The sequence below is a fragment of the Vulpes vulpes genome, chromosome 8, assembly GCF_048418805.1.
Source record: "Vulpes vulpes isolate BD-2025 chromosome 8, VulVul3, whole genome shotgun sequence".
Classification (NCBI taxonomy): domain Eukaryota; kingdom Metazoa; phylum Chordata; class Mammalia; order Carnivora; family Canidae; genus Vulpes; species Vulpes vulpes.
The window spans coordinates 57,000,984-57,014,429 of record NC_132787.1 but is presented as its reverse complement, the minus strand read 5'-3'; the positions used below and the strand labels follow the sequence as shown (position 1 = coordinate 57,014,429).

The 13,446-nt window shown below is 33.5% G+C and overlaps 1 protein-coding gene across 1 annotated transcript in view; it reads left to right on the top strand.

Annotated features, from left to right (window-relative positions):
* MAN1A2 (mannosidase alpha class 1A member 2) overlaps positions 1 to 13,446 on the top strand; it is a 182,208-nt gene that overhangs the window by 82,098 nt on the left and 86,664 nt on the right. Inside the window, exon 6 of the mRNA XM_072766782.1 lies at positions 3,320 to 3,414. Coding sequence (XP_072622883.1) covers positions 3,320 to 3,414 — 95 coding nt within the window. The remainder of the gene's footprint in view (positions 1 to 3,319; positions 3,415 to 13,446) is intronic.

The window sequence follows — 13,446 nt, the reverse complement described above, 5'->3', positions numbered from 1 at the left end:
GTGGGAGGGCCATGACATAAAACATTTTTGTTACATAGCTTGGAACCTTGCAGCCAGCCAAGTGGAGGCATGCCATACCATGTACTGATCGATTGCCTTTATTGCACCACATGGTGTCTGTGAATATGAGGACCAGTCACTAGAACTTCTGTTAGAGCCACCATAGAAGAATCAGATACCTTCACCACTGTGCTTGCAAGGCCACTGCCTCAGATCGCTTGCCTCTTCCAAATACTGCATATTTAGATATGCTTGTCAATGCCTATGCCATATGTTGAACTGTAGGTGGAGTGGACTCTGGGAAGTGTTACGTAGTTTTCCATCCTCTGCAGTGTTTGAAGGTGTGCTTGAAAGGAGATTTGAATGAATGTTGAGTATCTACCACATTTAGATAAAAGAAATGAAAATAAAAATGACAACGGAGTCTCCTTTTTCAACGACACATCTTCCTTGACTAATGATAGTTACATCCTGATAAATCCATCAAAAGTTGAAAATACTGTAAATTGAAAATTCACTTAATACTTTTAGTCTACTAAGTGTCATAGTTTAGCCTAAACTACCTTAAATGTGTTCAGAACACTTATATTAGCCTACAGTTGTACAAAATCATAACACAAAGCCTATTTTATAATGAAGTCCTGAATATCTCCTGTAATTTATTGAATCCTATACTGAAAGTGAAGGACAGAATGACTGTATGGTACAGAATGGTTAGAAATATATTGGTTGTTTACCCTCATGATCCCTTAGCTGACTGGGACCTGTGGTTCACTGCCTATGCCTAGTGTCATGAGGGAATATCCACCACACATTCCTAGCCTAGGAAGTGATACAAATTTATAGTTGGTTTCTATTGAATGCATATCATTTTCACACTACTGTAAAGGTGAAAAATTACAAGGTGTTGATCGTTAAGTAGGACTGTTGTAAATTGGGGACTGTATGAGATTGGCAGCACTTAAACTTTTGAGAACTTTTGTGTTAACAAGAACACAGGGAAATGGCTACTCGTGCATTCTGGTAGGAATCTAAATTAGTAAAATGTGTGGAAGACAAATTGGCATTAACTGTCAAAATTACAAATGAATATACCCATTGATACTTCAGTTCCCGTTTTGGAATTTATCTTACATAGTCACATAGTTTGGAAACATACATCTATCACATAGGGGACTGACTGACTAAATAAATGACAGTATATCCATTCAAGGGAAATTTCTGCAGCCACTAAATTGAAGGATGTTACCACATCCTTTGGGGGACTGATTTGGAAAGATCTCCAAGGTGCAGTAAAATAAAAGAAGCAAGTTCACAATAGAGTGCCTGCTATTCCATATTTGAGAGAGACAGAGACAAAACTCTGCATGTGTGTGCATGTGTAAACTGTAACAGAATTTCTGTTTCTAAGAGGTATTGAAAATGAGGATTTGATTTAATAAGGCTAGAAATCATGCACATTGTGGAACTGATTCAGCACAAAATGTTTACTAGATATTTAAGAAACTGATAGCTGTTTGCATTGTAGAAGGAACTGTGTGGTTGAGGAATAGGACTGGAAAAGAGACTTATTTTTTTACTTTGATAATTTCTGGATTTTGTATTAGTTTGCCTGTGTTGCATGCCAAGAAGTAATACGTGTTTTACAATTAGCCGTTGCTGCTATCAAAATATGTTTCTGAAAATAGGTAATATAGGGCTGTGATTTGTTATTAAAGAGTTTGTGTATTTGTGAATAAGCTAAGCATAGTATATAAGGAATTTTTTTCAGTGATATTAGGGTGTCGTGGTTGAGGGACCTGTGGGCTATAACTGGTTACTGTATATGTTATCTGTTAGTAATAGCACAAAGTAAGTGAAAAATTAGAAAATATATTTTGTAAATTTACTTTTGGAAGTGAAATAAGAATGCTTTCTACTTAGAAGATGTTCATGTTTGTAAGTCATTTTATCATTTTGACTATTAATTTTTATATGTAGAAAAGATGTAATACAAAAATATGTGATGATTAGATCCATGATAATATTAGATAAGAACCTAGTCTCTTTGTCTTCATGGTAAACACAAGCAGCACTACTGTTCACTCTGTAATGTTAACTTGATTTTACTAACATGTAAATGGTAATATGGAGAGGACAGTTTACATACGCTTTTGAATTAATGAGATTATTATAAGAAAATTATTAAAATTTTAACCTTAAGGTTGTCACATTTTTCATTGAGACTTTTGTGTCAAAGTAGGTATACAAGGAAAAGGTAAATTGATGTTTGAGAATATCTAATTAAAAGTTCTAGGAGGTTTTGCCTCATTTAAGGAACCTTGCAAGACATCTTAACATATTTCTTTGACAGCTTGCAAATATTTCTAATATCTTCTACTCCCAATAACGTTGGGGTGCTTTGTTTAGTGGAACCTTAATGTAGAACTTTGATCTGTTCCATACCTTCAACTACTTGCTTATTTGAAGAATCTAATAGTATTTTATCAAAAACATTAGACACAGTGAAAAGGTGGAAGCTTAAGTTATCTGATTAGTTTGAAATCAATTTGAAGAAGCTAGGCTTCAAGCATACAGGAGAACTTGCCACTTTCCTAATAGGACATTGTGACCTAATCTCAGTTTGGAGCCTCTAAATCAGTCAGCATTCTCCAAAGTGGGATACACAAACCTATCTATTTGGATATGCTAAGAAGAAATTTTACCATGTATATCTTAGTAGTAGTAGTACATGGTTTTAAAAGTTCAGAAGCCACTTATATTAAGGCAATTTATTGTTTGGGTACCCAAAATAACAGTAATTAGGGTTGAGGGGAGAAGCATTTATAACTCTCAGAGTTGAAATGTGAACTCAAACCTTTTCTTTTTAATAATGTGGACCTTGATGGAAAATGTTGATACATAAACATGCTTTTCATATTTCAAGGGATTTTCCCAAATTGGGTTGCATCTTTTTGTTTTAGTATTTGTACTAAGCCTATGTACCTGTGGATGGACATTTTGTAACCTGACGTTTTTCTCTTAAGACTTTTGCCCCTGAAAATACAGATAATATATATTAACACCAAAACTATATCCTTTCCTTTCAATTAATTATAATTTCAGGCCATTACACCTGATAGCTTTCTTTAGTTTACAAACATTTTCTCTGATCGTTGTGCATTCCATGGTACAAAGAGATGCCATTATTCCTCTTTATACTTCTTCCATGGAGTATGCATCCTATGAGAGATCAGCAAATGGTAATAGCTATAATTTATGAATGGGTGGCTCTAATTTTCTTTTATAAAAAATGTTTTTTATATTGTTTCAATGTCAGATTTTCAAGATTAAAGCAGTTCAACTGGCTGAGAAACTCCTTCCGGCCTTTAACACACCTACTGGGATTCCTTGGGCAATGGTGAATCTGAAAAGGTAAATTTTATTTTTATATGATTATTCCTGTTCTGAAAGAATCAGATTAACTTAATGTTAGAAATTTCTAATGATCTTCCCCCACCATACTTTCTATGACTTAAATTGTTTTTCTCTACATATATTCAGAAATATATTTCTTTAAAACATTCTTTGCTTTTCTATAGAAGTTCTTTATCTGTAGCAATTCACTTGCCTTATTGTATTCCAGTCTCTCCTGCTTGTTTCCCTAAGTCTGGATTTCTTTTCCTCACCTGTTTTTTATTTTTTATTTGCTTTATCATTTCCATTTTGTGCTGGAATGGATTTAAAGTGCTTTCCCTCTCTAATTTTTTATATATCACCTGTTGATCATCTGAGTTAAAATGGAACATAATTATACCTTAAAATCAGGGCTTCCTATTGCCGAATGATGAGGGAAGACATAATTCGTAATGTTGACTAGAGGGTCCTTATTATAGTATTTGTACTATTGAAATTCAAAGTGAACTCTTAAACATTCTTTACACTCTTTCATTCTAATAGAAAACACAGGTTTCACTTAGATGGAAAAGAATTCTGTGATAACTTTATAAATCATCCAAAGACATAAAATTAAAATTTTAAAAATTTAATGAATAATGTCAATATATTTCATGTGCATTTAAATAACTTAGGCTGACTGAAACTTTTGCTATTTGGGTTTTTCTCTAAATGAAGTTTATTATTCTCCTTAATGTTGGAGTTGGGAATTAAATGAAAATTTGACTCTTGTTCTCCTTGCCCTTAGGCCCTTTAGAATAAAAGGAGCATTTACTTTTCTGGAATTGTGATTCTGTGACAACTTTATTTGAAAAAACTAATCTATTTTAGTCATGTCTTTCTAATGAAGAGTTTTATAGAGTTTAGATTTCCATTGAGGAGTTAATATTTAATACTGAACATTAAATTTAACTTTACTCTTCTCCAATTTCATGCACTATATATAATATAAATTGCCTCCTTGCAAGGGGGATAAGTTGGCTGAAGTTCTTGAGTGACCTGCACAAAAGGAAATGGCCAAATGAAGTGTATGTACCTGTGCTCATTCCTTAGTTTTATGACATTTTCAGATGTTTCCTTCAGTACAATTGCCAGAATCATAGAACTTTCTTATGTAATAAGAATTTAATTTAAAATTTAATTCTGAAATGAAGAAAAACTGCAGAACTTTTTTTTAATGAAAGAAAACAAAATCCAGCTTAAATCACAAAACTTCAAATTCATATTGAGATGAAAGTAGAAATGTTTTCAACATTCATGTCTTGAACATTTTATAAATTTAATTTTCATTTAGTTTCCTCATATATATATATATATATATTCATGCAGATACCTATTTTATTTGAGTTTATAGATCATAAATACAATTACCTATTTTTTCAAAGTTCTTTTTCTTTTGGTTGGAGTCTCCTAATGTCCCTCATACATAGGCTTTTCTCCCCTCTTGCTGCCTGAGAGTCAACCCATGTTAACAACCAGGCATATTTATCATCTACAATATGATGCAGCATACAGAAGAACATGTTTTGGTGAAGCTTTTAAAATTTTGTGTGGGGTTTTTGGATGCTTGCTTTTATGCCTTTTATTTTTCTCATTCAACAGTATTTCATGGACATACTCTTCTGGATCATATGATAAAGCTTTGTGATAACTACATAGTGAAACATAACTATAATATGTTGGTTATGATGCTATACATAGGTTATACCATAATTTATTCTTTTTTTTATAATTTTTTTTTTTAAATTTTTATTTATTTATGATAGTCACAGAGAGAGAGAGAGAGGCAGAGACACAGGCAGAGGGAGAAGCAGGCTCCATGCACCGGGAGCCTGATGTGGGATTCGATCCCGGGTCTCCAGGATCGCGCCCTGGGCCAAAGGCAGGCGCCAAACCGCTGCGCCACCCAGGGATCCCCCATAATTTATTCTAACATTCCTTATCAGTGGTATTTGTTTCCATAATTTTGCTACCATAAATATTGTTATAATAGTATCCTATATATATGTTCTTGTGTAGTGGAATTTTTCTCTGAAAATGATTCTCAAGAATATGATTGCTGGATCCAGAGACTATGTCTTTTTAATTTTGGGGGGGACAGATTCTTAGGGGTGGGAATGCTGGATCAAAGGGTATATGCATTTTACATTTGATAGTTATTACCCAGATATTTTCCAAAAAGACTGTAGTTCATCATAATTCTGCCTACAATGTGTGAGATACCTCAGTGTCTGGAGGTATAGGTTCTATTTAATTTTTGATTGATAACTCTGAAGTGTTACTCATTGCTCTTTTCATTTGTGTTTTCTGACCAGTGAATTTGAATATCCTCAAGACAGATATATATGTATCTGTCTTGAGGATATTCAAATTTAATGCCATTTAATGGCATTAACTTGATTTATCAATGCATTTAAACTTGCCATATATATATATATGCCATATATATATGGCATTTAAATTTGCTTTTTTGCTTTATTTATAATAATTTTTATTCATAAGTTTTAAATTTTTATATATTCAAACAATTTTTTATAACTCTTGGGTTTATAGTTTTTGTTAAAACGATTGTCTCCATCTATATTTTATAAGTCTTCTAGATTTCCATTAAAGGTTTTTGTAATATGCGTTTTAAAAATATTTCATCAAGTGGGGTGTTAAGCTAACAAGCTGTAGATTTTTCATCAGTTGCCTTTGTCAGGTTGAGGAAGTTCTGATCTTTTCCTATTTTACTTAGAGTTTTTATCATGAATGGGTGTTGAATATTGCCACATACTCTTTTTCTTCATCTGTGGAGATAACATTTTTCACCTTTGTTCTGTTAATGTGGTAAATTACTTGTTAGGTTTTCAAATGTTAAACCAACTTTGAATTCCTGGGATAGTCCTTGGTCATATATTCTCCTCTTTATATTTAGCTGTATCTGGTATTAGAGTTATCTAGCTTCATAAAAGGAAGTGGAAAATAGTCTCCCTTCCTCTGTTTTCTGAAAGCATTTGTGTTAAATTGGTGTTACTTCTTAAATGTTTACTAGATTTACCTATGCAACTATCTGGGTTGGAAATTCTCTTTGTGGGAAGGTTTTTAATAACAAATTCAACTTTTTATATATATACATAAATGTGTACTATGGCTGTTCAGATTTTATTTTCATTTTGTGTTAGTTTTAGTTAATAGTATTCTTAAGGAATCCCTCCATTTTGTGGAAGTTATCAAAGTTTTTGGTGTGCAGTTGTACACACTACTTTCTTATGCCTTACATGTTTCTAGGCTTTGTAGTGCTAACCCCTCTTTCATTCCTGATATTTGTTTTCTCTTTTTAATCAATTTGGATAGGCGTTTATCAATTTTGTTAATCTTTTCAAAGAACTAACTTTTGTCTTTAGCTGCATTTAGTAATAAAATTTTAGAATTTTCTTTAGGATATTTTCTATGACAAATCAGTTATTTCTAATTGTGTTGTTTAATATGCCAAATTTTAGAATTAGGGAGATTTCTTAGATGTCTTTTTTTTTTTAAAGATTTTATTTATTTATTTGAGAATGAGAGCACAGTGGGGTGGGAGAGAGGAAGAGGGAGACAGAGAAGCAGACTCCCTGCTGAGCAGGGGAGCCCAACATGGGACTCCATCCCAGGACCTCAAGATTATGACCTGAACTGAGGGCAGATACTTAACTGACTGAGCCATCTAGATGTTCCTTAGAGATCTTATTGTTTTGATTTCTAACTTAATTTAATTGTGGTCATAGAAGTTATTCTGTATAATTTTTTTTTTATTCTGTATAATTTAAATGCATTTAAATCTATTGTATTAGGGTTGCCTGGGTGGCTCAGTTGGTTAAGCATCTGCCTACACCTCAGGTCATGATCTCCCAGTCCTTGGATCAAGCCTCACATCAGGTGTCTGCTTTCTCTCTCTCTCTCTCTCTCTCTCTCCCTCTCTCTCCTGCTGCTTCTCCCCACCATGTATTCTCTCTCTAAAATAAATAAATAAAATCTTTATGTAAAAAAGTAAATCTCTTGTGTCTTATATGGACCTTCTTGGTAAATTACACTTGAATCTTTATTCTGCAGTTGTTTGGATAATGTTGTATAAATATTAGGTTAAGCTAGTTGATGGGTGTTGTTTAGATTGTCCTTCCTGATTTTTAATTAATTAAATTAATGAAGTTAATTAATGATATGCTTCTTTTATGAGTTGCTGAGATGAAGTATTAAACTGTTTCCAAGCGTGATTGTGGAATTGTATATTTCACTCTTTATTTCTGTTTTTGCTTCCTGTGTTTTGAAGCTTTACTTTCAGGTACTTACATGTTTATGTTCTGTCTTTCTCATGATTGCGCCCTTTTTTCATTATGATGTGTCCCTCTTCATCTCTGGTAATATTTTTGTTGGAAATTTGTTTTCTCAGATGTTAATATATCTACTCCCCCTTCTTATGCTTACTACTTTCATGGCATATCCTTTTTATTTTCAACCTAACTGTATCATAATTTTAGTCCTTTTGGAGACAGCATATATTTGGATTTTGCCAGTATGAAAATACTAGACCATTAACGTGTAATTATTGATGCAGTCTGATTTAAGTTCTGCTTTTCCATCCTTCATTTCTTTTGTCCTAACTTTTGAATTGGTAAATGTTTTAGAATTCTCCTTTATGTGTTTTAATTTAAAATATTTTTTATAGTTTTTGGGTTGTTGCTATAGAAATCACACTGTACATAATTTTTCATTTAGCAGTTAATATTGTACTACTTATGTATAGTAACATTTCAACCATACTTGTTCATGTATATCTTCTCTCTCATCCTTTATATGCTGTAGCTGTGAAGTGAATTGCATGTAACACCTCTAAATCTCAAAATAAATTAAAATGTTAGTTTGAGTAGACCTGTTTACTTTATAGAATTGAGGGGAATAATATCCTAGTATTTACCCAAGGGATTACTATATCCACTTAATTTCTCTTCCAAGATCTGACCTTTAATCTGGTACCACTTCATTCCAGCCTGAAGAATCTTAGTTAACATTTCTTGCAATGCTCATCTGTAGGGGTGAATTCTCAATGTATTTCTTTGTTTGAAAAGTTTTTACTTTGCATTTATTCTTAAAGGATTTTTTTTTTTTTTTTTGGTGAATTTAACACTTTTGATGAGTTTTTCTTTCTACACTTTAAAAACATTGTTTCTCATCTATTTTCCATTGTTTCTGATAAGTTACAATTTAAATGATTGTTGTCCTATATGTGTGTTTGTGTGTGTGTGTGTGTGTGTGTCCTTTTTACTCCTCCAATTACGGTTTTTTTTAAGGCTTTTTTTTTTTTCTTTATTGGTTTTGAGCAGTGTGTTCCTTTGGTGTCCTCCTTAGGCTTTGCTGATGGGCACAGTGAATCTGAAAGTGTAGGTCTTTCACTACATATAATGGTAAAATTTTGGCCATTAATTCTTAAAATGTTCTTTTCTGCCCCATTCTTTTTTTTTTTATTTTTATAAATTTATTTTTTATTGGTGTTCAATTTGTCAACATATAGAACAACACCCAGTGCTCATCTCATCAGGTGCCCCCAAGAATGCCTGTCACCCAGTTGCCCCCACCCCTCCCCACCTCCCCCTCTACCACCCCTAGTTCATTTCCCAGAGTTAGGAGTCTCTCATGTTCTGTCTCCCTTTCTGATATTTCCCACTCATTTTTTCTCCCTTCCCCTTCATTCCCTTCCACTATTTTTTATATTCCCCAAATGAATGAGACCATATAATGTTTGTCCTTCTCCGATTGACTTATTACACTCAGCATAATACCCTCCAGTTCCATCCACGTTGAAGCAAATGGTGGGTATTTGTCATTTCTAATGGCTGAGTAATATTCCATTGTATACATATACCACATCTTCTTTATCCATTCATCTTTTGATGGACACTGAGGCTCCTTCCACAGTTTGGCTATTGTGGACATTGCTGCTATAAACATCGGGGTACAGGTGTCCTGATGTTTCACTGCCCCATTCTTTATCTCCTTTTGAATCTCATACTTGTATTTCAGAATTTTTATTTCTGTCTTCCAGGTCCCTGAAGTCTTTGTTTGTATTTTCCAATCTTTGTTTTCTATATTCTTTGTTCTTTAGACTGAATAATTTCTATTAATCTATCTTCATGTTCACTGACTCTTTCCTATATTGCTCTAATCTGCTCTTAAGCCCATCCATTGGAGTCTTTAGAATTTTGATGGGCACTGAGGGGGGCACTTGGCGGGATGAGCATTGGGTGTTATGCTATATGTTGGCAAATTGAACTCCAATTAAAAAAAAAAAGAATTTTGATCTGAAACTTTTTCATTCTGAGATAGAGCTTTTCTGTCTTTTCATTTATTGTATTTCATGAAGCATAATTAGAGTACTTGGCCTAAAGTCTTAGTATTTCTAACACTTGGGTCATCTTGGAGTTGGTGCTAGTTGATTGTGTTTTCAGTTGAGGATAGATAACTTTTTGAATGAATCTTGGACATTCTGAAAGTTTGGTTGTGGAAATTCGGGATTCTGTTGTTTTTCTCAAGGGTTTGAGTGTGTGTGTGTGTGTGTGTGAGAGAGAGAGAGAGAGAGAGAGAGAGATAGGGAAAGAAAGAGAGAGAGGTTAAGTAGTCGTTTAACTTATTTCTTAGTTGAATTCAGAGTTCAAACAGTGTCTCATTTTGAGTCTGTTTTCAAGCATTCGTGATTCATTTGGCAGCCAGAGACATAGAGTTCATATACAGAACTAGAGGCTTCCCCTCCCTTGCTGACTCCTCCCCAGAATTCTTTCTCTCTCTTTTTTCAGCAACTGTAATTGCTGCAAAACCTGGCTTCTGATTCTTTAAGACATAAGGACTACAAGTTTTCTATCAGATTTTTGCTATTCTGCCTACTGTGGGCTTTGACTTTGGGCTAAAAGAAGAAAGAAAGAAATGTGAAAGAAAGAAAATGTGGAAGTTAACCCTATGCCTGCCTATGTTTACTGCTTTCCACTGTCCTTGGAATCTGACCACTTTTGTTTATTCTTAAGTGACTTTAGGCCATTGTCATTTTGTATTTTGTCCAGAGGCTATAATTTTTTTTCTGCAGGAGAGACTAGTTCTATCATTCAAAGATTTCAGGGGTCATAATGAGAACAGAAATTAGAAAAATTCTGTTAGATTGATTCATAGATTCTTGGTTTTTAAAAGGGCTATCTAGAGGGGCATCTGTGTGGCTCAGTCGGTTAAGTGTCCAACTCTTCATTTCACCTCAGGTCATAATCTCATATCGTGAGATTGAGCCCCACATGGGGATCCATGCTCAGCATGGAGTCTGGTTGTGATTCTCTCTCTCCCTCTGCCCCTCCACCTGCTTGTGCTCATGTGTGCTCTCTCAAAATATTAAATCTTTTTAAAATGCTGTAATAAATTATATTTTGAAATTTTCATTCTTTACTGCTGGAACATTTAGAACATAGATGTTTTGTAAATTTAATCCGAATTCAGCAATGTGGTTGAATTTGAATTCTCTTGTTAATATCAGTAATTTATCTGAGATTATGCTGTACTTTCTTTATATACAATCATCTCATCTGTGAATAGCGATGTTTTTGGTTTTACCCTTACTCCCCACCCCTACCCCCTTATTGTACTGGCTACAACTGACAGCACAGTATTGAATAGAAATGATGAGCAAGGATACTCTTATCTTAGTGGAATGTGAGTTTTTACCATTGAATATCGTGTAACTTATAAGACATTTCTATATTTAATATTTTAAGGGTTCTTTTAAAAAATCTTGTATTGTTTAACTTTTTTCCAATTTTTCTATAGTTATGTAGATAAGACTTTTGTTCCTAAATATTTTTATTGCAGGCATTTACATTGATTTGTTTTCCAATGAGAAACAATTGTATTCAAGGAGCAAATCCAGTTTGATCATGATGTACTGTTCTTTCTATATATTACTGGATTTTGTTTGCTTATATGTTGTTTGGGGTCATTGTATCTTTTTCACATGCAAGATTGGCCTGCACTTTTTAATACTCTTGCCTAGATTTGGTATCTAGATTCACCTTTTTCAAAACATGTTGGGTGGTGATTCTTCTTTTTCTCTTCTCTTGAAGAGTTTGTATAGGTTGTTTTGTTTTTTTTTTTTTTTTAATTCTGAGATGCTTGATAGTAACTTCTGGTAAAGTTACCTGGGTCTAGAATTTTATTTTGAGTAAGTTTTTATACTGCTGATTTAATGTCTTTTATCACTTAATTAAATAAGTTACATTAAATAATTTGTTTTCTATTTAAAGGAATGTTAATAATTAATGCTTTTCTAGGACTCTGGTCCATCAGGCAAAATATATTCTATTCTTGTGACACTTGTTTACTCTGTTACCTGTTATGTATCTTTTTATATTGATACCTACATTCAGTAAAGAATAGCATTTAAATTTTTTGCTGGACGCTCCTAAGCAACATACTATAGACATTTTGGGTGAATAACACACAGTTTTTACTTTTTTTTTTTCAATAGGAAGCACAGAAAATTTTTAGCCCCAGGTACATTTATAAACATTATCTTATTTAATTCTAACAATAGCTATGTGAAGTAGATACTTAAGAAATGTTATCTCCACTTTATGGATAAGGAAACATCAAAAGGTCACACTTGGATCTGTCTCCTGACAGTGGCTCATTCGGCTTCTATCATTTATTTAAAATTTTTATTTAAATTCCAGTTAACATACAGTGTAATATTAGTTTCCGGTGTACCATATAGTAATTCACTTTTTTACATTGTCTGGTGTTCATCACAAGTACACTCCTTAATCCCTGTCACCTATTTAACTCATCCCCCATTCACCTCCACTCTGGTAGCCATTAGTTTGTTCTTTCTGTAGTTAAGAGTCTGTTTCTTGTTTGCCTCTCTCTCTCTCTTTTATCCCTTTGCTTGTTTATTTTGTTTCTTAGATTCCACATATTAGTAAAATCACATGATATTTGAAAGGGGAACCCCTTTATACTGTTGGTGGGAATGTAAACTGATCTAGCCACTCTAGAAGACATTAGTTTCCTCAATAAGTTAAAAATAGAACCACCCCGGCAGCCTGGGTGGCTTAGCAGTTTAGCACCACCTTCAGCTAAGGGTGTGATCCTGGAGACCCAGGATCGAGTCCCACGTCAGGCTCCCTGAATGGAGCCTGGTTCTCCCCCTGCCTGGGTCTCTGCCTCTCTCTCTCTCTGTGTTTCTCGTGAATAAATAAATAAAAAATCTTAAAAAAAAATATAACTACCCTATGACCTAGCAATTGTGCTACTAGGTATTTATCCAAAAAGCACAAAATTCATGTTTACAGCAGCATTATCTACAAAGGCAAATTATGTAAATAGCCCAAGTTGTCCATCGACTGGTCAATGGATAAAAAAGAAGTGATATATACATACAAAGGAATATTAGCCGTAAAAAATGAAATTTTGCCATTTCAACAATATGAATGGAACTATAGAATACTATGCTAAAGTTCTCCATATTTTTACAAACACTTCTTGTTTCTTGTGTTGTTGATTTTAGACTTCTGACAGGTGTGGGGAGATAACCTCATTTTAGTTTTTTTTTTTCTCATTTTAGTTTTGATTTGTATTTCCCTGGTGATGAGTGATATTGAGCATCTTTTCATAGTTTTATTGGTCATCTGAATGTCTTCTTTGGAAAAATGTCTATTCTGGCCTTCTGCCCATTTATTAAATTGGATTATTTATTTTTGGGGTGTTGAGTTTTAGAAGTTCTTTATACATCAGATACTAACCTTTTTATCAGATATGTCATTTGCAAATATATTTTCCCACTCCATAGGTTGCCTTTGAGTTTTGTTGGTTATTTCCTTTGCTGTGAAGAAGCTTTTTATTTTGATGATGTTTCAGTAGTTTATTTTTGCCTTTGTTTTCCTTGCCTTGGGAGACATACCTAGAAAGAAATTGTAATGGTCAGTGTCAGAGAAGTTACTGCTTGTGTTCTATTGTAGGATTTTT